Below are 26,673 nucleotides of genomic sequence, written 5' to 3'. Positions count from 1 at the left end.
GAATATATATATATATATATATATATATATATATATATATATGAAGATTGCTATGTGCTGTGGAATAATAGGTAGCAATTAAGAGAAAATGCTAAACATTTCTCTTCTTAAGATGGGGAAATAACCATCATCTGTCAATGAAACAAGCACGTTGCAAAGTGTGGTGTGCCCTTGAGCTCTGAAGTGTTTGTATTTTGCACAAGCATGGCTACAGGGGCAGGGGACAGAACAGGACACTATCCCTGGTTATTACTTCAGTGGCGTGGAGAAAAAACATTTTAAGTTTTCTTTACATATGTTTGTATTATTTCCTCTGTTACCGTAAGCCTACCTCACTTTAGTGATTAGGAAAAGTACAGGGGAAATGGAGCACGTGGGCCCATGAATAGGATGTAGAACCAATTTGAGACCATGCTCCTTGGGAAGTAATTGAGGGAACCGGAGAGGCTCAGGGGTTTTGGACTCCAGGGGGAATCCAAGCTGGAGGTTTTAAATCACGTCAGGGGTTGCTGTGTTCCTAAGGGAGCGGACCCAGCCCCCTGCTTTCCTGAGGTAGAGGCAGGTGCCGCGGATGGAGGCTGCAGAGGGTGCACCGAGAGCTGGCTGCTCTGCAGCTCGCCATCCTTTGCACCACCCAGCACCAGGGAACCTTGGCGGCGCGGCCCCGCGGGCGCTACCTTGGGCGATGTCGTCCTGCCGCTGCAGGCAGGGCCGCTCCGCCTTGTGCCCCGGCTGGGCTGCTTCCCGCGCCGGCGGCCGGGGACACCTCCCTTCGTTGAACACCTGCGGCAGGTTGGCTGTGTGCACCTGTCGGAGCTCCTCATAGTCACTCAGAGCTGCCGTGAGGTCCCAGTTCTTGCCTGTTGACAAGACACAACAAGAGATGGCAATGTTAGTGTGTTCATAAGAGCCTCGTGGTGGAAGATGCCGGGCAAAGAGGGGTTCCCATTGGCACGTTCACTGACAACGGTCCACCAGGATTCGGGAAACGGCCTCATCGCGATCTCTGAAAGTGGAATTTCACAGCGATGACGGGTGTCCGTACAAGGGAGACGACTCTCTCTGGTCTCACAGCCTTTAGATTCACACACACACACATGCACACACACACACACACTTCTAGAGTTCAAAACGTCACATCCCTAGCTATCGAGTAACCTGTTGAAAATCCAGATGTAGAGCTTTCTTTCTCTCTGAGCTCAGGCAGCAAACATAAGGTAAAAAAAATGAAGAAAAAGAAGTCCCAAAATTACTTTGGGCTTTTTCTCAGAGTTTATTTTGTCTTTCAAGCTTAATAAGGGAAAACCAGAAGATTGGGAGAGAGCCTTTTTCTTGGGAGCATTTGTAGGAGGCGGATTTTTGAGCTCAGGCAGTGATACCCCGTGAGAGGCAGGGCTGGTGTTCCTGGCCTGGGACAAGTGACAGGTTTCCCACCTTGCGGAGGGATGCTAGTGTCGGAGCAGACCCTATCCAGCACGAGGAGGAGCCTTTTTTGGGGGGTGGGGAGCTGGAACACGGTGGAGGAAGAGGCTCTGATTTCCTTCTGGTTCTGAGAGGTCATGGGGGACCCCAATGAATGGAAAGAGACGCCACACTACATCTGACTCAATTAGGCACCACATGCTGTTGGAAAACAAAGAATTAAAAGTGTAACTTTAACTTTAAGGAACAAAGAACATTTTATCCTCTCCTGGTGAAGTTTGAGTTTCAGGTATTAACAATATCAACTGATTATATTCTGAATGATGTGTACATAGTAGAATGAGGCTTTAAATGTATAAAATGGTATCTGAACATCTTCTTTCTGTCTTTCTGCTTTTTTTCTCTACTGCAGACTTTGTGTTCTCAACCATAACCCCGAAATTATAGTCATTTACAATTCTATCATATATTTTTCCCTCTACAGTCACCTAACAAAGACATAGTAGAAGCATCTTTGCACCATCTCAGTGGGTAAGAAGAAAATCAAACTCAAACAGTCTGGATCACCCAGCAAAAACCAACAAGATGTGGCCGATTTTTTTTTTTTAGGTGATAATGAGTGGGGGCCTTGCTGTCATGCAGTCCTCGAGATTATTAGTAGTGGCAGTAATTGTGGTGCAGGTAGGGGAGGGGGCAGCGGCAAAGCCAGGCTCACCTCTGGGAAACTAAACTGAAGAACTCACTAGAAATGCACTTCATTCTCATACCAGACTAACAAAAAGGCATTCTAGAACAGGACTAAAGCCACAATGCACAAATTCTGCCTTCTGCAATCCACGTCTGGCACTTTTGTGTCCAGGTGACAGCAGTTACCAAATGAGCACTAACATTCTGGGGCTCAGGTGGTAATCAAGGAGAAGGCCCTGCCTTCAGGGGACTTGTGCTCTAGAACAGGGCTAAGCGGGTCACGTGCTCAAGGGGGGCAAGCAGGACAGTCAGGGAAAGGAGAGCTCAGTTCCTACCATGAGGTGCAATCATTATACCAATACTGATGTGCAAGTTAGCAATAGCTTTTGCCCGATGGATTAGGGATGGGGAAGGTGACCCACATCCAGCCATGTGAGCATCTGGGGGCCCCGGGCCAGGGCAGGGATGATGTCATCGTCCCCACAGGCATTACCACTGGCCATTGCAGCCGAGACAGGAAACGAGTCTTGCTATGGTTATGGGATTTACCCTCTTTTGGTAAATCTGGTTCTTTCCACTGAGCTCTAATCCCCAAGGGCCTGGGCATAGCTGAGCCTAGTAGAGCTGGGCCTCCTGGTGGGCACTGCTCCCCAAGGGGGGCCACTCTGCCCTTCACCCCGGCTTCTTCTGCGGCAGAATAGGCCTGCCCTTCCCTTCAAGAGAGTCTCCCTCCAAGCACCCCCACATTCGCATCTCCAGCATGAGCCCGTTATAACGGTGGGCCTTGGGGGGCTAGCGCAGCAGCCCCAAGGCAGATGGGGCATGTTCCCACTGGACACTGGTCTCAGAGGATCAACCGAGGCCACACTGAAAGGGCAAAGCTCCAGCCTCTAGGGACCGGCCATTGTGCCCTCGCCCCAGTGACCACTCACTCTGCTGACCTTCCAACTCATGCACGGCTGCTTTGTCCCATTGCTGCCTCCTCCGGCCCGACTTTGCTGCCTCCCCAACCAGCAAGCCTCCTGTCACCCAGGGGCACACAGGATCCAACAGGTGTCAGGCAAGAACGGAAATGGAGGTGAAGGGGTCCACCCAGCTCTAGCTCCCAACTGCTCCTTTGTATGGCTTTAAAGGTCTTGTGGACTTAGTACTTTAGTCCCATGCACACCACAGGGTCTGAGAGGCCACGGGCATGAGACAGAAATAAGACAGGCAAGCAGACACACTCCTCAGCTGTGTAGAAGCAAGAGTCCCTCAGGATATGCTTCCTGTCCTGCACAATTCCAAACAGAGCACCTCAAGGAAATCGGGATATAAGTGGTGACTTGCAGATGCATGGATTCCAGATGCTACAGTGATTAGCTTGGCAAGGCTGTGGGGTTGGTTGAATTTTGTATCCCAGCAATAAGACATGTTCTTAACTGTTATTTTCAGTTAAGATGTGGGCCAATGGAATGAGGGTGGGCCTTACTTCTATTACAGGAGGGTTTATGAAGAGAAAGTCATGGCAAGGAGCCAGAAGTCAATGGAAACTGGGAGAGAAAGGAGAGGACATTGCCATGCAAAGGGAAAGCCAAAGAACCCAAGAATTGCTGGCCAGTCAGAATGCTACCAACCCCAGGAGGAGGCAGACCTTCTAAGCTTTGAAACTCTGAGCCAATAAATGCCTGTTGTTCAGCCAACCCATCGTCTGGTATTTGTCATGGAAGCTGGGAAACTAAGACAGGCTGGTTTTGCAGGCAGGCTCTAGAAACGGGCAACTTACAGGACAGGGGCAGAGGTGAATCCCTGCTGTCTGGAGAGCAGGGCGTGGTGCTCTGAGAGCAAGTATTTCGTGCTTCCCTCTCCTCTCTTCCATTTGAAGTTATGGGAGCCCCAGCAGCTGTCCCCCAAGTCAGGGTGGGAAGGAAGGGCTCAGATGCCCACAGGGGCTGTGCCACCCAACGGTGGAATGGTGGAGCCCAGATGGAATCCAAAGGCTGGGTGATTGTGGCAGCCACAGACACACACCCCTGAAGCCAGGATGCCTGTTTTGAGGAAGGAAGATGATCCAGTAGTGTAGTTAACAACACAGGCTTTGGAGCCTGGTTTTGAGCCCTGGCTCCATCTGCTAGGACAGTGGATACATCATTTTACCATGCTAAGCCTCAGTTTCCTTTTCCATGCAATTGTGATAAAAAAAAAAATCCACCTCATGATAATTCTTAAGAGGGCTAAATGAGACAATGTTTGTAAAGTTCTTAGCACCTGGAAAGCTCTTAATACATGGTGCTACTATCATGACTTATACGTTTTTGTTTATTTCTAACTTCTAGCACTTACGGTTGGAATCCAGCTAAGATTCAAATCCAGGCCCATCCTGGTTAAAATCTAAGCTTTGGGGGCTAGAGTCCGTTTGAATGTGACCTTGCTCTAGGCATCACAGCTCCTGGTAGCTGATTATCCTGCACACCCTCATCCCACCTTGCCCAACCGTCATGGACTTCCCTAACAAGGCTGCCCACCTCTTCACTGGATCCCTCACTCTCCATCCCCATCTGGCCAGTGTTTTCAACCAACAGGTTCTTAATCTCTTCCCTACAGATTTATCTGTCCTGCATGAAATTCTCATCCAGGTCTTACTGAGGCCATCTCCTAAACACTGGCAGGCCATCAGCCCTGAGAGGACACTAGAATGCCCTACTGTGACATTTTAAAAAAATTTTGTTCCTCCTTTTATTCTGATTTTCCTTCCTTTAAACTTTATTACTTTAATTTTTTAAAATGATACATATTCATTATAAAGAATTCAAACAATGCAGAAAAGCACAAAGATGAAAGGGGGGAAAACCTCTCTAATTCTTCGCTCAGAAATAACCATCATTAACATAAGGTGAACATCAGTTGAAATATATTTTTTATGCATGTATATAGAGATAACCATGTAGAAATTATTTTCTAAAACTAGGATTATATTACAGATGCTGCTTTTTTTTCTACTGTTGCTTTATAAGCTTTTTTAAAAAAATGTACTTTTGAGATACAGTCACACACCATACAAACCATCTGAAGTATATAATCACTGGCTCATAGCATCATCACACAGTTGTGCATACAACCATATGATCAACTTTAGAACATTTTCTTTACTGCAGAAAAGAAATAAAAATAAAAAAAGAAAACCCAAATCCTCCCATACTTCTTATCCCCCTATTATTGACCCATAGTATTGGTGTTATACATTTGTTTTTGTTCATGAAAGAGTATTAAAATGCTATATGGACTATATATACTATATATACTATAGTCCATAGTTTGCAAAAGGTGCATTTTTTTCCCTGTTTGCTAAAGCTGCCATTATGCAAGATACCAGAAACAGATTAGCTTTTATAATGGGGATTCATTAGGTTACAAATGTACAGTTCTAAGGTCACAGAAGTGTCCAAACTAAGGCATCAACAAGAGGACACTGTCACTGAAGAACGGCCGATGGCATCCAAAACACCCCTGACAGCTGGGAAGGCACATGGCTGGAGTGTCTGCTGGTCCTTTGCTCCCAGGTTCTGGTTTCAAAATGGCTTTCTCCAAAATGTTTCTGGGCTTCTGTCTCTCTTAGCTTCTCTCAGCTCTCTGGTTCTCCTGGGGCATTTCTCTCTAAGCTTCTAGGAGTCCTCACTTAGCTTCTCCAGGGCAAACTCTGGGCTTCATCTCTTAGCTTAGCATCTCCAAACATCCTTCTGTCTGCATCTCCAAGTGTCTGGGTCTGTGTCAGCTCCTAGCTTCTCCTGGGGGCAAACTCTGGATTACATATCTTAGCTTCTCTCCAAATGTCTCTCTCAGCTTCTCTGAGCTCCTTCTCTCCATGAGCTCTCTTAAAGGACTCCAGTGATCTAATTAAGAACTACCCTGAATGGAGTGGGTCACACTTCCATGGAAATAATCTAATCAAAAGGTCTCACCTACAGTTGGGTGGGTCATATCTTCATGGAAACAACCTAATCAAAAGGTCCCATCCTAATCAAAAGACCAATAAGTCTGTCCCCACAAGATTGCATTAAAGAACATGGCTTTTCTGGTGGAATAACAGATTCAAACCAGCACACCCTTCTATTATTAACTCTTTGTAATAGTGTCATACGTTTGTTCTATTTACAAAAGAACTTCTTTATATTTGTACAGTTAATCATGGATGTTGTCCACTACAAGACTCACTGTGTTATACATTCCCATGTTTTAACCTCCAGCTTTCCTTCTCATGACAAACATGACTCTAAACTTCCCCTTTGATAGGGACATTTTAACAACCCCTTTCTCTTACCTGTCTGGATACTCCTCTGTCCCCTTTACTGGCTACTCTGCCTTTTCCTGTCCTTAAAATGCATGGGGTTCCCTAAGTATTTCTTTTTGCTCTTCTTCCTTTCTCTTAATTTTTTTCTTTTTTGGAGATTAAGCCAAAATCTATGTGACAAATCATAAATCTAGGTACAGTTTGTATCCTAAGCTTCAAGGCCAAATATCCAGTTGTGGGAGATACTAGTTAAATGTCTAATTTCTATTCTTTCCTAACTATCTATACAGAATATGGATTTATTTGGGATAGTAATGCACCCAGATAGAAATACTCATTTTTTTCTCCTGTAGCCAACTTGAAATCTTCAAAATGTGTTCCGGTTGTCCTATCTTTCTGTGTATGTTTACTGTATGTTTACTCTGTTCCTTCTTCCAGCAATATCTCCTCCAAGCAGCAGGACAATATAACTGTATGAAGGAAGGATTTAACCCAAAGACTTCAGAGCATAAGGCATTGCCTATTCAAACTTTTCTCCCAAAACTATGCCTCAATGTGTGATTATCACAGGACAGCAGGTTATTGGATTACTAGAAGGCACATGCTTCTTGGTAAATACCACAAGTCCTAGTACAGTTTATGTTGAAAATGTTTGTGCTTTAGAGCTTCTAATTCATTTGATTTTTTAATCATCTAAAAAAAACCATCAAATAGGGGTAAATCTCACATTAAACTTAATGTATGTATTGTGGCACTCAGAGGGGGATGTACTGCTTTAATTTAGCATGCAATTGCTTCACAGCTATAAAGGAAAACTACAAAGCATAGATACATGAACTCATGGAACAGAAGGTCAGATGAGAAGAGGATGTGAAATAGGAACTGAATAAACTCAGGAGAAAAGAAAAGGAAAAGTCAAAATAATTTTAGAAATGAAGACTAAATTATAAGTAAGCAAAAAGAGAACAAACACAATAGATGGCATAGTAAGAAATATAAAATAAAAAAATATTTAAACAAAATGGAACTGAAACAATGAAAAAAGATAAAAAGATTAGAGAGAAATGATAGAAGTGAAAGAGAGGCAACATACATATAATTGGGATTCCAAATAAGACACCTAAAATAATGAGAAAAAAAACAAATTAAAAAATTATAATTAGAAGAGTAAACTTTTCAGACATAAAGATTTGATTCTATATATTAAAAAGAAATTGTATATATGGAAGTTGTATATAAGGAAATTGGTAGAGTCAATGTCAAGATATATCATAGTAAAATTACTGTGTTTTAAAGATAAAGACAATTCTTTGAATATTTAAGCAAAAAAAGGAATAAAAATCAGGCTAGCATCATACTTATTGACAGCAACATTCAATGCCAAAAGACAAAGGGGCCAGATCTACAAGATACTTGAAAAAAGAATGAAGTGTGACCTAAGGATTTTATACCCACTGAGGCTAATCCTTCAAGTATAAAGATTACAGACAAACCATTTTACACCTGTAAGAGCTCAGGAAAGATTGATCAAATAGACATTTCTTGAGAAGTCTACCAGAGGATGTACTTTAGCCAATCAAGAGATGGAGGGGTGTTGGCAAAAGGGCAGTCACTGAATGGTAAATTTATTTAATTGCCCATTTAAGAAAAAGTGAAGGTATGATACAAATGACAAAACAGAATGCAAGTGTTCTGCCCAGATAAAAATGAAATAATGAACAACAATGGGAGAAGGGAGAAAGGAGAAAGTAGAGTCAGCTTGTAGGTTGCTTCAGCTGTAAAGCATGGGGGTACAAAGAAAATATATTAAATTGACAGACCAACTATATGTAGGGATAATTAACAGTACAAAGGTAAACACTATAAAAAAGGTAACAGATATACTAGTGATTAAATTGGATGGTGGGGGGGGAGGCAGGAGAGGAGAAGGATATAAGCTAATTTTATTGGGACATAGAGAACCAATTGATATGGGAAAAGAAAAAGGGTAATAGGATATTATATAAAGGCAGGATTTTAAAGCCATTAGACAAAAAAACCCACTATTTTTCTAAATATCAGAAGATATTTTTAAAATAAAAAGCAAAGTAAACATAGTGGAAGGCAAATATTTGTATATAAAAATAGAAAACGTGATATAACATGACAATATAATTTAACATAAGACTCAACATCCTTTAACAGCAATAAATGTAAACAGACTTAATTCAACTATTTAAAGAAAAGGATTTTCACGATGTCTCAAAAAGTAAAGACTAACAATTTGCTGTTTATAAGAGACCCACCTAGAACAAAGTGATTCAGAATAATTACATCTAAAGGGTTTGACACTGGTAGCAGCTACACCAGGCAGAGGCAAATCCACACCCGCTGCATCAAAAACAACACACGGGTCATGATCTTGTATCAGCCAAGGTGGAATTCAGGCAGTAAGTAAGAGGAGGAAGGCCACTCTATAATGCTAAAAGATTCCATTTACAATGAAGACATGCAGTTTAAAAAAAAACAAGTAATTTTATAAAGCAGAAATTACCACAAGATGCTAAGATAAATATACTGAAATAAGCTATTAACAAGAGAATTCTGTAAATAACAGGATAGATTATGATATGGTAACAAAGAACCCCAAAAGCCTACTGGTCAAAACAATGAAGGTTTTACTTTCTGCTCATACCACAGGCCTGCCGTGGTTTGGTTCAACACTGCATCACATCTCCTTACTCTAGGATTCAGGCTGACAAAACAGTGCTCTTAAAAACTGCCTCTCCCTGTGGCAGAGGGACAGAAAGCCTGAGAGCGTCCTGCACCAGCACACCAACACTCCAGCCGAGAAGTGACATTCTCAGTTCTGTTGACAGTCCATGTCTGGAACTCTTCACGTGGCCCCAACGAACCACGGTGGTCAGGAGGGGCAATCCTCTGGATGCCCACAAGAGGGAGGCAGAGAGCTGGACACAGTCGGTTAAGCGTTCAAGACTAGTAGGGAGGATGCAAAATTAACATCCAGGAACAAACTGCCTTCATAAATGAACAGAAACAAGTTAGAAGGCTAATAGAAGAGTAGGTTACACTTAACAATTGCAAATAAAGATACAAAATACTGAGAAATTAATAAAAATGTGCTACTCTTTTATGGGGCAATCATTATTTCTGAAGGACACAAAACCAGAATTCGGCATGGTAGGTTTTTAATTAGGAAGACAATATCATAATTTCTTCCTAAGATAATTTATAAATTTAACATGATCCCAATAAAAAAATACAAACTGGGTTTTGTTTTGTTTTGTTCTGTTTTCTGGAATCAGACAAGCTGATTTTAAAGTTCATATAGAAAAATAAGGAAAAATAACTAGAGACCCTCTGAAAAACATGAGCAATGAGAAAGGATGAGTACTATCAGTCAATGAAACTTACTATGCAGCCTCAATAATTAAGAGTGTGGGATTGGCATATGAATAATCACACAAACCAACTGAAACAATGGAACTCAAATGCAAAGTCCCAAAGAGACTCAACTATATACAAAATGTCAAAAGACAAACATCAATCTGGGGAAATATTTGCAACTTGGATCACATACAAAAGATTTATGTCTGAGGTAGGTCTACTTTCCAGGAAAATCTAAGGAGGAAATATGCAGGCTGGAAAGTCGTGGACAATGCAGGCTGTAGGATTGCGTGCAAGAATCAACAGGCCCAGAGTGAAATACAAAAGGGCCTCAGCTATTTATGGGGTGCACCAGAGCTGGGGTGGCCCTTCTGGAGGTGGTCCCGTGTTGTGACGAGGGGCTGGGTCTTTGGGGTATATGGCGGCCTTTGAGGGGTTTCCTACAGAGAAGTGAGTATGCTCTTAGGACAAGGGGACTTCCTTTGGCTTGGGGCAATTCTGAAGAGGGACTCGGCTGTCATTCATGAGTGGCCACCACTCCCCACTCAAGCAGGAGTGCCTAGTCCAGAACCAGGGATCTGGGCCTCAGAGTCCACACTACAATCTCCATTTTCTTGGTGGATGTGTGCGCAAGTGTGTCTGGCCCAGAAACCAATGGATGGGGTGGGTGCAGATCAACAATCCAAAAGGTACCCGGGCAGAGGACATGAACAGAGTGTACAGAAATGAAAATACAAATGGCTCTTAAACATGTGAAGAGATGCTTATTTCCATGCACAAAAAGAAATGCAAACTAATAATTTATTGAAGCAAATAAAAGGGTTTAAAAATAATTACCCAGAGTTTAAGGGCATTGGAATGCAAACTTTTTTCATAACATTTAGACTGCCATACTGACAGAAATGGAAAATCCCATCTCATTTTGCAGTTTACAATTTTAAGGGTCCTGGCTATTAAACACAGAAATGATTGAAAACAGTGATCCTCTAAACTAGCTAAAACCTATAAGGTCAGTTTTAATTAGCTTACTTTTATAGAAATATGAAGAAGAAATTAATTCCAAAGGCTGTCTAAACTAATCCTTCAATAAATCATAGTTCACTAGATGCTTGTCCATTTAAAAATGGGCATTACATTAATGTTTTATTTAAAGAATCTTTGATACGGAAAACTTAAAAAATATTTGTTGTATCTTTGTATTCCACTGCCAATTATAAAGGTTAGTATATGCAGTAAGTATAAACAAATGTTGAATGACAAGAGATAATGTATTTGTGCCCATTCATTCTTTCACCCATGGCAAACTGGCTTTTGTAAGCACCACATTACTGGAACAGTCTTTTCAAGACTACCAATGACTTTCATATAAATAAATCCAAGGTCACTTTTCTGTCAGCATTCAAAATAGCTGATCTCTTCCTTCTTCTTGATTCATTCTCTTCTTTCTTCTTCCCAAACAGCACACTCTCCTAATTATCCTTTTAGGTCACTGGATGCTCTATTCCTCTCCTTTTAACAGTGCCTCTTCCTCCTTCACTAAACCTCTAGATGTTTTTATGCCTCAGTGTTCAGGTCTGGACCTAACTCTGTTGGGAGGCTTTTGAAAGAAACTTCTACTTTCAAATAAAAGGAATGCAGACTCAAGAGGAGAGCTTATTTGTGCTGTTATTCACCATTCTTATTGACTTGGATGCTGATGTGATAGCTGGAGCTGTGGCAGCTATCTTGAAAACATGAGGCAACAAGCAGGGATATGGAATGGCCACCAGTTCAGAATGGTTGAGTGAAAAAAAAGCTTGAATTAAAGTCTGGACAAGTAACTGCCAGTGACTGGCTATCATGTCTTCTTGGTTTTTATCTTAGAAAAATAAATTATTTGCATTCAAGAACAAATGACTCTGGCTAAAGAGTAGAGACTGTATTTTAATTGGGTAAAATTGGAGGCAGAAAGACTGTTAGAAGAAGACTGCAGAACTATAGCTGAGACACAATGATGGCCTTTCCCAGTCAGAGGGACACAGGCTCCAGGGGTCACTGGTGGGCAGAATTCCTAGCACTGGGTGACTGACCAGATGGAGAGGGACAGGTGAGGGAGGAGTCAGGAATGGCTGACTGAATTAAGGAAACCCACATATGGAATGTTATCCAGCCATTAGAAAGAGTGCATTTGCATATCCAGTTGATTTCGGGGATTTCTAGGAAGGACTGTTGAGGAAAGTAGCATGCTGGAAAATGCATTCCATGCAAAACAAGGCAGACAAAAGCTCTGTAGTGTCCATGTTCAGCGTGGCACTGTACTGCCCATTGTCCCTTCTCCATTCCCACTGCCCTCTGTGCACCTCCTCTGGGCTGCAGGATTGAAGCTTTGTCTCCAGATCCCAGAGGTCTTTCCCAGGGTAGTTGGGCAAGGCAGTCATGATTTGAAAGGTGGAAGGCCAAGCTGTTAAGCGACGAGGCCTTTGCCAGCAGATGCAAGGGCAGAGAGCAGGTTCTGGGTGAGCCTCTGCATGGCACCTGCTCTGTGACCCAGGCAGCAGACACGGCTGGGGGGTGGCGGTGCCCTGAGGTTTCTTCCAGGGAACCCCTGCGAGTCTCCAGCTGTTTGCATAGCTTTCTGACTCTGCTCCCTCAGCACAGCCTCTGATTCCCCTTCCTGTTTGGAATACCAGGGTGGCTTCTGTCTTCGTAACAGATGCTGGTTGACACCGTTCTTGTTACTGGAAGTGGTTCCAGGAAAAGGGCTGAGAGTTGAGAATCTGAGAGTGGTCCTCTGACCTTGAGAACCAACAGGTGTTATCAACAGAGCACGTTGGGGACTGAATCACGTCCCCCACAAATGGCTTGTTCCAGTAACAATCCCCAGTCCTGGAGGTGTGAATGAACCCATTTGTCAACAGGACCTTTGAAGATGTCACTAGTTAACAAATGGAAGGAGGGTGGGCCTGGGTCCAACATGGCTGGGGTTCTTATGAGTAAAGGGAAATGGGACACGTCAGTAGAGGCTAGAAGTGGAAGCCAGAGAAGGAGACAGCTGTCACTGTGTGACTGAGGCAGAGATAAATTTGCAAACCAAGGCATGCCAAGGATTGCCACCAAGCCATCACCTGAACACTACAGGCATCAGGGAAGGTGTGGCCTGGAGATCCCTTGACCTTGGACTTCTCACCTCCAAAACTGTGAGACGATCAAGTCCTGTGGTTGAAACCAATCAGTGTGTGGTGTCTGCCACACAGCCTGGTCAGACTGAAAGCACTGTGCAGCACGGAAGGGGTGCAAGTTCCCTGGGGTGGGCTACCTGCTATTGAATGCACTAGAGAACAAAAGGGGTGAAGGATGGCAGGGGGCTTTGATCCTTGGCTGCACAATCAGAGCTTCTCTGACTTCCCTTAAAGAATCTCTTACGTCTTATCAATGAGGAGGTATTGATTCCAAAAGCCAGACCATCCTGACACTGCTGATTTACACAAGTTTAGCTCAAAGCCATGCTAAGACTGATATGAATGTGGAGGACAAGTGGACAGACAAGACCAGGGTTTCAAGAACTGGATGGAGGAGCCTTGGGCATGTCTGGGTGGGTTCTGAGGATTCTGAGGGCCTCGAGTCCCCTCCCATTCCCTCCCCTGAGTCTCCATGGAGAGCAGAGGTTGCCCCTGCCCCCTTGGCTCAGGTAACTCCTTCTTTGTCTGAAGACCTGGGAAGGACCTTATCTGAGCAGAAGCTTTCCAGGGGAATCGCTTGTTCAACTTGGAACCCAGCTCTTGTAGGAAGTTGGCCTGGAAGGAGATCCCATTCATGTCAAAAGAACTGTAACAGTTTCGCCAGTAGAAACTCAAAGAAAGGGCAGAGGAATAGATTTCACAAATGCTGAGCCAGGAACAATGCAACGAGCTGACAGCAGGAACCAGTGTGGAGTAAGTGGCATAGACTTGGACTTGAAATTGTGTCATCCCACCACAAGGGGTGCCAAGTGAGGGCAAGGGGACACACAGGTCAGGGGCAGAAGGAAGCTACCCACCCAGTGACCACAACCTGCAGGGCACGGAATCAAATGCAATAGTCACCAGGCACATCTTCTTCCTTGCTCTGTTATTTATCTATGGGTGTGGGTTAACCAGCGTGTGCCCTTCTCCCTTTCCCTTATCATACAACATATGGTGGCTTAGCAGTGATTACACTCATATGTTTGTCCTTAAGTCACAGTTGTTTGTCAAAGATGGGTCATGATTGAAGCAGATGAGGGGTGAACAAAACCCAGAGATGGCTTCATGATGTGTGGGGCTCTAGGTCCTCTCACTGGTGAAAGAGTGAGTGTATCTTCAGTTGTATGAGAGACATTGGAGTTAGTGGCACACAATGTTAAGGCTGTCACTTGCTACTTTCAACACCGGTCAAAGGATGTGTATGGATGATGAGCTGACAAAGACAGTGCATAGCGCTGGAGAGCCACCGTCAAACTCAAACCCTGCCTCCCCCTTCTCCATTCTCCTCTGCATAATGGGGGGCCAGCTGGAATGACATTCCCCCAAATTCGTTTCTGGAGAAGTCACAGGCTCACGAGTGAGAAGCACTTGGGCGAGGCTTGGACAGAGCCAGGAAGGCTATGGAGAGCAGAAATACAGACGGCGCCTGGCCGGGCTCCAGGGAGTCCCTTCCTTGGCTGATGGGAGTCGCAGCTGTGAAGGATCAGGAGGGAAACCTGCAAAGGGACTTTGGCCACACGGTCCCCTCCGAGACTCCTTAGTCACCTGCTCCCAGCAGCAGCTGGCCCGACCTTTGAACGCCTGTGTAACAGTCCTCAGCATGCAAACCTAAAGAGGCTCATGCGTTCTTGACAGAGGCTTGACTATGCAAACACATATCCATGTATGACTTTGTTTCCCAGGGCTTCTCTAACAAAGCACCACAAACTGGTGGCTTAAAATAACAGACATTTCATGTCTCATGGTTCTGGAGGTCAGATGTCCAAAAACAAGGTGTTGGCAGGGCCATGCTCCCTCTGAAACCTGCAGGAGAGAAGCCTTCCTTGCGTCCTTCCAGCGCTGGTGGCTGTCGGCCATCCTTGGCTTTCCTCAGCTAGTAGATGCATCATTCCAATCACTGCCTCTGTCGTCACGTGGCCTTCTCCCTTGGGTCTGTCTGTCTGGGTCCATCCTAATCAATCCAGTTTGACCTCACCTTAATCAATCACATTTCAAAGACCCTATTTCCAAATCAGGTCAGGTTCTGAGGTCCTGGGGTTAGAATTTGAACATATGTTTTAGGAGGACACAATTCAACCCATCACAATGCATGTAGATACCACAGTGCGTGTGGTTATTTGAGCTTGGAGGGGAAATTCGGAAGGATATTTGCTAATGTGGTTTTCGGAGGTTGGTGGGTTTGTCCTGGTTTGCTGAAGCTGCCAGAATGAATATACCAGAAATGGGCTAGCTTTTAATAATGGGGATTTATCGGCTTACAAACTTACAGTTCTAATGCCAAGAGAAAGTCCCAATTAAGGCATCAACAGGATGATACCTTCTCTGAAGACCAGTTACTAGTGAGCTTGGGCTCCTCTGTCACATGGGAAGGCACATGGCGATGTCTACTTGTACTTCTCTCCCACGTTTCATTGCTTTAGCTTCTTGCTTCTTTGTCTGTGGCTTTTTCTCTAAATTTCCTCTCTGGGTGTTTCTCTGAATTTCATTTCTTAGCTTCTGTGTGTGTTTTATCCTCTTATAAAGGACACTGGCAAGAGAAGTAAGACCCACCCTGAATGAGGCAGGTCACATGTCAATGGAAATAACCTAATCAAAAGGTCCCACCCACTGAAGGTCTACACCCACAGGAATGGATTAGAAGAAGATAGACTTTTCTGGGGTACATAACAGCTCCAAACTATGACAAAGGTGAAGGAGAGGGTATAGGGCAAGGCAAGCAAAAGAGAAAGACTTTTTCTAGAAACAAATGATAAGTATGTTATGATATGTTTATGCAAAATTACATATGTATGTCTAAATGAATGCATACATTAAAATAGTAAAAGCTAGAATTAGGGTAGGGCTTTCAGGAATTTTTAAGGGCAAGAATACATGGGTTCATCCTGAGCCCCCCCTGGATAAAGGCTGGTAGCCAAGATAGAAAGGGAACATGGGGATATGGAGGGAGAGCACAAAAATCTGCAAAAGGGAAGATGTGGTGAGTGGGAGTCTTTAGTCTTAGCTTCTACCGCACATTTAAAAAAAAAAAGTAAATTAAGTTTTAACCTAAATGAAAGCCTGTATTCTATCCATAAAATATGAATAGCTAAAAGATCTGTAAATTTAATACATAGCTCTAGTGTTCAATAGCAGGTCTTAAAATGACTGAAAGCAGAGTCATCTACAAAAGAACCTCCCAGGGCTGTTAGTAGCACTTGCACTCAATACCAGCTGTTCTGCAATTTAGCAGGTGTGAGTCAAGAGTTGGGGGAGTGGGAAGTATACAGCCCAGGAGCCTGCTTTGTGACCTAGGGGAAATTCTGCCCCCTCTTCTTTGAGTCTCAGTTTGGCAACTTGCAGCAGAGATGGTTGAAATTCATCTCTAGGGGTGATTCTAAATCCTAAGTCACAAAATGTTAAAAAGCAAAAACAATGTCAACCACTTTTACCATTGTTCCAGGCCCAGCTAGAAATAAGGTAAAAGGGCCAGGAACACATGCTCCATGGAGTTCATGGTGGGCCACTGGCCACCAGAAACCCTATGTCAAATCAACGCTCTTTAGGATGTGCGAGTAAGGGCTCCAAAGCCAAATGAGTTAGGTGGGGGAGGTGGGGTTTCGTGTAATCCCAGGAGCACACCCACAGGGACAACCGGGCGAGAATCTGGACTTGTCTGCTCTCTCTGTGCCAGTCTCCTCCTTCTCATCATTTCCTGAACCCTCTCACTCTCCATCCTGCCCCTCCACTAACAGCCCCCTTGCCAATGGCACCCACAACCTGTGCTTTGCCAATGCCTGGGGCGCGCTCAGAGTTGGTCGCTCCATTCTTTAATCACATTCTCCAGCTCATGGAACCACACCTGCCTCTGGCTTTCCTCCTTTCCACTCACTGCTGCTTCTGAGTCTCCTTTGCCGGATCTTCTCATACTCCCTCCTCTATGGGTCCTGGGACCACGTGGCTGTCCTATCTGCAGTGCTCTCTGTGTGTCCCCACCCAGACTCTCAGCTCTGAGTACCATCTACATCCCAAGGGCGCTCAGGTTTTCATCCCTAGGTCAACTCTTGACTCACATATCCAACTCCTGACTCAACACCATGCCCTGGACGCCAGAGGGCATCTCAAGGTCAATGTGGCCCAAACCCAAGAGTTGGCCATTCTCCATACATTGGCTTCACATGCTCCCGACTGTGCCACTTGTCTAGATGGAATTCCACGCTGTCTTCTTTGGCTCTGTTCTGGCTCTCACCTTAAGGATCTCACATCAGGAAATCCTTGTAGCGCCACCTTATAAATATATTCTCCATCTACTTCCTGCTCAACATCTCCACCACTGCCACCCTAGGCGAGCTGCCAACTCTTGTTACAGGAGCTTCCCAGCTCCTCGCCTACTTCCACTACTGTCTATTCTACAGCCGGTTCTCCCCAGCACAGAGTGGTCCTCAGAAATGCAAATCTTGTTACATCCTCTCCTGTTTAAAGCCCCGGGGACAGCTAATCCCATTCTGAATAAACGCTGGAGTGACTTCTGTGGCCCCCAGGACCCTTTGCAATCCAGCTACTGGCTACCCTGTGACCCGATCTCCTCCCAGGAGATTCCCACAGCAGGCCCTGGCACTTGCAACTCCTGCTGCCTGGAATACTCGTCCTGAAAATACCTGCACTGCTCCCTCCTTTACTGCATTCCGGCCTCTCCTAAGACACTGGAAGGGCTCTCTCTGGTGTTCTATCGACAATGCCAGATGCCCTGGGTTTTGGCAATCCCACTTCGGGGTCTACCATCTAGGGAAATGTCTACACACCCCCACAATGCAAATGTTAAAAATGTACACAGCAGCCCTGTTCATGACAGCAGGGAAAAGAAACAAACCAAATATTCATCAAAAGCAGAATGAACCCATGCATTTTGGTTTGTTCAATAACGGAATACTATACGGCATTGGAAAATCAATTAAACACCATGCAGCAACACAGACGACTGTCAGGAACATATTCTTGTGGGAAAGAAGAAAGTTTCTGCATCCAGTTCTGACTCCATTGACATGAAGTTTGAAACATGAAATACTAAGCAACATATTGACTAGAGATACAAGCATGCATGGTAAAATGCTAAAGGAAAGCAAGGGAAGTAGAAATTCAAAGTCTCATATGGATTTTTTAAAAAAATATAACTTGGTTCTGAAGAGAAATAAATGAACTCAATGGCAATGACTTTCTTATTCAGTTGCACTCTGTCGTTTCCCCTGCTGTTAAGTAATGCCCTGGCAGAGGTGGTGTGGGAACCATGGGCACAGGACATTCACCAAGGGCCTTGAAGATTGCACACAGCAGCTTGCATGACCTAGGTCAGTCAAGGTTTGACCTTTTTTCCTTGTAATATCAGGTGCTAACTGTAATCTATACCCAAAACTACCTCCTCCCTGAGCCTCCTTGAGATACTGTTATCTCTATAATCCTCCCCTCCTCCCTGTTGATTACAATCAACCCCTCCCTACCTTGCACGAACCCGCTCCCTGCCTTATGAATGTTGGGCCCTTATAGCCAGCTTATTCAGGCCCCCAAAGTGCAGACTATTTCCATGTTGTGCTCTGAGCTTGCCGCCATTCAGAGCAGCTCCTGAATCTATTCAGAGAAACTCCTGATTTAAGGCAACGTGACTCAACTTCCCACCCTGTAGATAAGCCCTATAATAAAAGCTCATGTCTCAGAATGTGTCCAGTGTTTTCTTGAGTGCTTCAGCTACAAAAGCCCTCTTGGGCCGTGACAGGTGGAGAACCACTGGGCATGATCGTACCACGGATCAAACTTCATTCCAGAAATATCTTCCTCTCATCGGCGAATCATCTTCCACCAAACTACTTACTGGAATCAGCAACTGTTCTAGTTTGCTAATGCTGCTGGAATGCAAAGCACCAGTGATGGATTGGCTTTTATAAAGGGGGTTTATTTGGTTACACAGTTACAGTCTTAAGGCCATAAAGTGTCCAAGGTAAGTCATCAACAATCGGGTACCTTCAATGGAGGATGGCTAATGGTGTCTGGAAAACCTGTTAGCTGGGAAGGCATGTGGCTGGTGTCTGCTCCAAGTTCTGGTTTCAAAATGGCTTTCTCCCAGGACGTTCCACTCTAGGCTGCAGTTCCTCAAAAATATCATTCTTAGTTGCTCTTGGGGTATTTGTTCTCTCTTAGCTTTTCTGGAGCAAGAGTCTGCTTTCAACGGCTGTCTTCAAACTGTCTCTCATCTGCAGCTCCTGTGCTTTCTTCAAAGTGTCCCTCTTGGCTGTAGCTCCTCTTCAAATATATCACTCACAGCTGCACTGATTTCCCTCTGCCCATCAGCTCATTTATATGGCTCCACTGATCAAGGCCCACACTGAATGGGTGGGGCCATGCCTCCATGAAAACATCTCATCAGAGTTATCACCTACAGTTGGGTGGGGCACATTTCCATGCAAATCTAATCAGCACCAGAATGTCTGCTGCACAAGACTGCATCAAAGAATATGGCTTTTTCTGGGGGACATAATACATTCAAACCAGCGCAGCAACATTAGTCTCATGACTGAAAGTATACTCTCCAACGCTTTAATATCATAGTGGTGTTTTAAGAAGAATCTGAATACCCATCTTCATAATGCCAGAGAAAGTTGAGGCGACCGAGAACGAGAGATAACCGGTACTGAAAATTAAAGTGTGCTTGGTGGAGATTCATAGGCAGCCCTGGCATGTGGGGTTCACTGGTGAATCCTCACCCTGCATCTTCACCGGGTGCCATGGAGCTCCTTCCAGGTAAACAGTTTCAGTTCAGAATTCCTATGGCAGCTTTTTAAAACCGAAATCAAAGCAAATCCTGATGATCTGAGAAATGAAGCTCTGCTTCTCCTTTGGATGTTTGCCACTTTTGCCTGCTGGAGGAGTCTTAGTTCCTCACTTCTGAAGAAAGCCTTCCAGGACCTTCCATCCAATTCAGCCAAGCGGTAGATTAGTTCCCCTCCCACTCCTGAGGTGAGCAACGGAAACTGCCTCAAGATTCAACATGCGGGATCACAACCCAGCCACATTCTTCCCTGGGGAGCAAGAGGATCTCAGAGAAGGACCCGCCAGCAGGCGAATCCTCAGCCCAGAGCACAAGCAGCTAGCTGTGGGCAGTGCAACTGACCATGTAGACAAGAGAGAAAGGCTGCTTGGCCTCTGTCTTCATTTGCTGGACTGCTATGACAAACACCACACAGTGGGTTGGCTTAAACAACAGGAATTCATTGTCTCATGTTTTAGAGGCTGGAAGTCCAACATCAAGACTTCAACAGGCCATGCTATCTTCTGGAGTCTGTAGCATCCTGGGGCTGGCCGGCTGCAATGTCTGAATTTCCTCTACCTTATAAGAACCCAGTCACATGGACTAAGGCCCGTTTGACGAAGCCCCAACTAAATAGGATCTTTGAAGATCCCATTCACCTATTAGTCCACACCTTAACTAATAATGAGCATCTTCAAAGGTAAGATGGAAGGGTTGTATTCTTGGGGAGATGAGGCCATTGGCAGATTCTTAGCAGCAGGCAGAAGGAGTGCACGTTATTTTTCTATTTTTAAATATTTGAGTATTCAAAAATGGGCTCACACCCACAGGGATGCAGATTAAGACTTGGACATGTCTCTTGTGAGGGTTGTGGTTTGATCTGCAACAGCTGCCTGGGATTTTTTCCTACTTCTTCAGATTCAACTAAATCCTGCTGTGATACTCTATGTCTAAAAACTAGTCCAGCTTCTGGATTCTGGAGAATCCCTTTCCCAGTGTACCTAGTGGAGAAGGCTGAGCACCCTGTGAAGTGGATGCGGGTGATGACAGAGCGGAGTCCCCACTGTGCTAGGCAGAGCCTCGGGTCAGTAGGAGGTGTGTTGTCCATTCAGCAGGGGTTCAGGCAGCATCTACTAACTGATGCTTTAGTACACAGGCACCAAACAGTTCCCATATAAGTTGACTGCAGGGCCAGGGCCCCTGGAAGTAAGGAAGGGAGTCCTGTGTCTACCTGCAGGCCAGCATTTTCAGGAATTAGAATGACAATAGTCACCCTGAGGTGGGCCTGTGATTGGAGTGTCTGCAGATGGGTGAGGTGCCCTGTTCTTGGCATGTGCAGCGTGGGGACTTTTGTAAGGATGCGGGGTTGTATTCTTGGGGAGATGAGGCCATTGGCAGATTCTCAGCAGCAGGCAGAAGGAATTTATACTATTTTCTATTTTTAAATATTTGAGTATAATTTATACACAGTGAAATGAATACCCTGATTCGATGAGTTTTGTCAAACACAGACTCTGTATATCCATCACCATGGTCAACCATGTCTATCATGCCAAGAAGGGCCCTGGGACCCCTTTCCGGTCCATCCTTCTGTAAGAGTTTCCCACTGCTGTGTAATGAATTTCCACAAACTTCCTGGCAAAAAGCAACACAAATTTGTTATCACACAATTCTGTAGGTCAGAAGTGTGGTAGGCTCTGGTTTCTCTGCCCAAGGCTGAAATCAAAGTGTCGGCAGGGCCACGTTCCTTTCTGGAGGCTGCAAAGAAGGCTCCCCTTCAAGGCTCATCCGCGTTGTGGGTGGGATTCAGACTCATGCAGCTGAAGCACTGGGTCCCCGTTTCTTTACTGGATGTCAGCCAAGGGTGTCTCTTGGCTTCCAGAAGCCACCCACATTCCACATGGCCCCCCTTCCTCCATCTAAGAGCTGAGTCTTCTCACACTCAGCTCTCTCTCCCCTCCTCTTCTGCCTCATCTTTCTGACGTTTTTTTGCCACCTTCTGGCTTTAATTGTTGGGGATTGAACCATGTCCCCAACCATAAGACCCTGGTCCTGTGGTGTGAACCCATTTGTACATAGGACCTTTGAAGATGGTACTAGTTAAGGTGCCCAAACTGAATGAGGGTGGGCCTTAACCCAATATGGCTGAGGTGCTTGGAAGCAAAAAAAATTGGACACTGAGTGGGGAGCCAGAGAAGGAGATATATGGCACCAGGTGATGGAGGCAGAGATGCATCTACCAACCAAGGAACCCCAAGGATTGCTGGCAAGCTGACAATATAACAGACTCCAGAGAAAACAAAGCCTGCCAATACCTCCGTGTTGGACATCTAGCCTCCAAAATGGTGAGACAAATTTCCTGTTGTTTAATCCAACCAGTTTGTGGTATTTGTCATAGCAGCTCTGCAAATTAAGACAGGACTCTTGGCATTACCTTGGGCCAACCCAGGTAATCCAGGATAATCTTATTTTAAAATCAGCTTTTTGGGAACCAGATTCCAATTGCAAAGTTACTTCATAGCAGTAGCTAGATCAGTGTTTGATTGAATAACCTGGGAATTGGGACTCTCAGGGGAAATCATTAGAATTTTCCCTATCACATCCCCCAAACCAGAGGCACCACTGATATCATTAATTAGTTTGGCCTGTTCTTGAGCTTCATATAAATGGAATCACTTAATAAATACTCTTCTGTTTCTGGTCTCTTTCACTCAGAATAAGCTCTGTGAGTTTCACCCTCTTGCCACACACATTAATAAGTCATTTCTTTTTATTATTGACTAAGTATCCCATTATACGGATAGACTACTGTTAGTCCCTCCATTCCTTTGTTGTATGATATTTGGGTTGTTTCCAGATGCCGGTGAACATTCAAATACACGTCTTTTCGTAGACATAGGCTTCATTTTCTTCAGTAAATGTCCAAGGGTAGGATGGCTGGGTCAAGGGGAGAGTATGTTTTTAATTGTATAAGAAACTACCAAACTATTTTCAAGAATGGTTTTCATTAATTTGCTTTCTGACCACCAATTTAGGGGAGCTCCATTTATTCCATACCTTTCTGACCCTTGGCATCATCACTCTTCTTAACGTTAGCCATTTTGGTGGGTGGGTATCTTATTGAGACTCTACTCCCCATTTTCATGATTACTAATTTTAATATCTTTGCATGTGTTTACTGACCACCCACACATCTTTTTTTGTTTAAGTTGCTTACTCACTTTTTTATTGGTATAGTTGAATTAGAGGGGTGATTTATATATTCCCCATATGAGTACTTTATCAGATATCTGTTTTATGAATATTATCACCCAGTCTTTGACTTGCCTATTTATTTTAACGGGGTCTTTTGGTGTGCAGAAATTTTTAATTTTGATGAAATTCAATTTCTCAATTGTCTTTCTTTCCTACTTAGATTTTTTTTTTTTTTTGTCCGCTCTACAACACGTTTGCCAACTCCAGGGTCATGAAGAGTTTTCCCTGTGCCTTTCTCTAGAAGCCTTAAAGCTTTTGCTTTTACATTTAGGACTATGACCTACCTCGAGGTAATTTTTATTTATGGTATGAGGTAGGTGGTCAAAGCTCCATTTTTTTTTTTTACAAACTGTTTTACAGTTGTTCCAGCTCTTTTTATTGGAAAGTCTTTTTTTTCTTTTCTCTTTCTCTTAGTGACTTAAAAAAGATACTGAGCAATTAGTGTGGGTTTATTTCTGGACTCTATTCTGTTCCATGATGCACCACTTTTCTTTCTTATGCTCACACCACACTGCTGACTGCAATAACTTGAAGCCAGATACAGCAAGTACTACAGTTCTGCCCCCCTTTCAAGATTGTCCTATGGTAGGTCCTCAAACACTCAGTGTGAGGAAAGGACAAGCTGATTATAATTTATATCTGGATGACTTACATTTTTAAAGTTTTATTCTGATTGCTGTCTGCAGAAGAGAGTTAGTGGGTAAGAGTGGAAGCTAGAGCAGTCTAGACAGATCATGGTGCCTGAGCAGAGGGCCTGGGCCTTCTTGAGGTGAGCCAACAGGATATTCTGCTTTACCCCACGGCTGTGGCTGGGACGGGTAGGATGCTCTGAGTGGGGTGAGGGTGGGCTTCATGGTTCCAGGGAGCCACACGGTTCTGCAGGGATGACACTGGTCCGGGAGATGACACTCAGAGCTCTCTGCTCTGGGGTCAGCTAAAGCATCTCCGCACATTCGACAGGTGGCTACTCCCTAAGATGTCATCTGAAAACTACATTGCTACTTAGCAAACAGGCTTGCAAATAACTGCAGGAGCAGTATGGGAAGGAGAGCTTTACATCAGGTGCAATGAGCCAGTAACTGGCTAATGGTCAGAGAGAAATGGGGCAGGGGACAATATGTGGACCCCACTCTGGAGTCCAGGAGAGGACTTCCAGGAGCTGGGTCAGTGTCAAAGTCGAGGCATGAAGTTTGATAAGACAGGCAACTCCTCACCCTGCACTTTGGGCTCTAGACTTATGGGCGGATGGGGAAAGTGGGTCCCTCTGAGACCACTGGTGCCAAGTGAGACAACGCAGCAGCAGCAGCAGCTAGAAGCTTCTGTGAGCAGGAAGGACCAAGAGCAGAGCAGCATGGGAGGGACTCGGGGCTGAGAAAAGGGCTCCTGCTCCAGGGACAGTGTGGCTACAATGTACAGTCAGATTAGGAGAAGCCCAGGCATTCTATAGCTGTCTGTTCCTTTGCTTTTGTATTTGATTTTAGTTATTTCTTGTAGAAGGGGTTTTCATATTGGGTGAGATGTAGAATTCACTCTTTCATATATCCACTCTCTTGTTCACTCACCTTTTCATTCATTCATTCACTTGTTCATTCACTCATTTGATATTTGAGTGCCTACTATGTGCCAGAGATTGGGCGGTTTTAGATGTGTCATCTCCTTTAAACTTCATGACAACCCTGCAGTATGGGGGATGATGGTGATGATGAGGGTGATGATGAAGATGATGATGGTGATGATGATGACGATGATGATGATGACAATGTCCGTTTTAGTACTGAGGAAAACTAAGGAATAAATGAATTAAATAGCTTTCTAAGCTCACACATATTCAGGAAATGACACCCCACCCACCGAAAACACCAGAGCTCACTCTCTGAACTAAGATGTCCTGCTGCCTCCCAGGACAGAGCTGGCCGACTCACAGAACTGGGACATGGAGAAGGAAGACAAATGTGATTCCAGTGTCCCAAGATCAGGTGCTGGTTTGGACTAATTTTACGCAAGGGCCAAATTCAGATTTTAACACTTGCATTTTCTTTATTGCCCACATTGTCCCAATTTGAGAACCAAATTGAATTCTTAAATTCCCCAAAGAAGACATTGTACATAAACACAAAAATTATGTGCATATTATTTTTTCAAAACCATAAACAAACATATATTTAAATGTTTACTGTTCCACCTGAAACATATACCATTCCTTGTTCTGTCCCAATTAGGACCCCCTTACTCTGCTCTCACTCACATGGTGCGTGAGAGGGGTCACAGGGGAAGGAAAGGGCCAGGAAGCGGGGAGGCAGGAGCTGAGGAGTGTGAGTGTGGAGTGTGACATGTGGTGTGTGCCTGTGCTGTGGCCACGAGGGCGTGTGAAGGCCTGGAGCGTGTGTGGTTTGTATGTGGTGTGTGGGTTAGAGTGGGTATGGTGCGCATACACAGTGAGTGTATGTGGTATGTTGTGCAGCACATGTGTGGAGTGTGTGTAGAGTCTGTGTTTTTTGTGAGTGTGGTGTGTGTGTGTGAGGTGTGTGGGGCATGTGCACATGTGTGCTTGGTGAGCAGTGTGTGTGTGCTGTGGTACTGGTGTGTGTGTGTGTCGTATGTATGGTATGTATGGATTATATGGTGTTTGTGATACATTGTGTGCTGTGCTGTGTAGCATGCAAATGTGTATGACTGGTGTGTGAGGTGCATGCTGTATGTGTACATATTGTGGGGTGCACTGTGTGTATGCACATAAGGTGTGTGCATGCATGTGAGGTGTGTTCATACACGAGGTGTGTTCATGCAAGGTCCATTATATGACCAGTATATATTGTCTGGCATGTGTTGTGTGGTGTGTGGGTATACATGGTGAACATGTGGTGTGTGGGTGTGTGTGGCAGGTGTGCATCCATGGGATGTGCTATGTGGCGTGTGTTGTGAGGGATGGGTGCGGGAAGGATGTGCAGAGTGTGTATGTGTGTGTGTGGTAAATGTGTTTCATGATGTGTACATGTGGTGGGTGTTCATGGTGGGTGTGCGTGGATATGCATGTGTTGGGTGTGCATGCTGCGTTATGTGTGTGGTGTGATATATGTGTGTGTGTTGTGTGATGGGTCTGTATGGTGGGGTGCATGCTGTTATGTGTGGTGTGGATGTGCATGCCGTGTCATGTGTGTGTGGTGGTACGGTTGTGCATGTGGTGTGTTGTGTGTTTTGGGTGTGCATGGTGCATGCCAATGTTCTGCAGGTTATGTATGTGTGTGTTGTGTGGTGGGTGTGCATGGTGGGATGCATGCTGTTGTGTGTAGTGTGGGTGTTCATGCCATGTTATGTGTGTGGTATATGTGTGTGAGGTGAGGTGGGTATTGCATGGTGGGTATGCATGCTGTGTGTTGTGTGTTTTGGGTACACATAGTGCATGCCATGTTCTGCAGGTCATGTATGTGTGGTGTGTGTGTGTTGCATGGTAGGTGTTAACAAATAAGGCTCCTGAGGGCAGCCATTACTTGTGAAGAATCTGATTGATACACTGGACACATGGGGTGCTCAGGGGACAGAGGCCATTCATTCAGTCACACGGGGCAGCCTGCATCTGAAACCCAAGCTGCTCTCTGCAACACCGACCCGCCCTCTGGGCTGAGTAGCACCTGGGTCTGCATTCCCAACTGGGCAGCTCTGCGGGCCAGTTGCAGACATCCACT

The 26,673-nt window shown here is 44.7% G+C and overlaps 1 protein-coding gene across 11 annotated transcripts in view; it reads right to left on the bottom strand.

Moving 5' to 3' along the window:
• The window catches only part of OTUD7A (OTU deubiquitinase 7A), a 441,745-nt gene that overhangs the window by 115,750 nt on the left and 299,322 nt on the right, over positions 1-26,673 (bottom strand). For all 11 annotated transcript variants that reach the window (XM_037832844.1, XM_037832852.1, XM_037832850.1 and 8 more), the window contains one exon: positions 678-860. In XM_037832844.1, coding sequence (XP_037688772.1) covers positions 678-860 — 183 coding nt within the window. The remainder of the gene's footprint in view (positions 1-677; positions 861-26,673) is intronic.

This window comes from Choloepus didactylus, chromosome 4, assembly GCF_015220235.1.
Source record: "Choloepus didactylus isolate mChoDid1 chromosome 4, mChoDid1.pri, whole genome shotgun sequence".
Lineage (NCBI taxonomy): Eukaryota > Metazoa > Chordata > Mammalia > Pilosa > Megalonychidae > Choloepus > Choloepus didactylus.
This window is presented reverse-complemented; position numbering and strand designations above follow the sequence as displayed.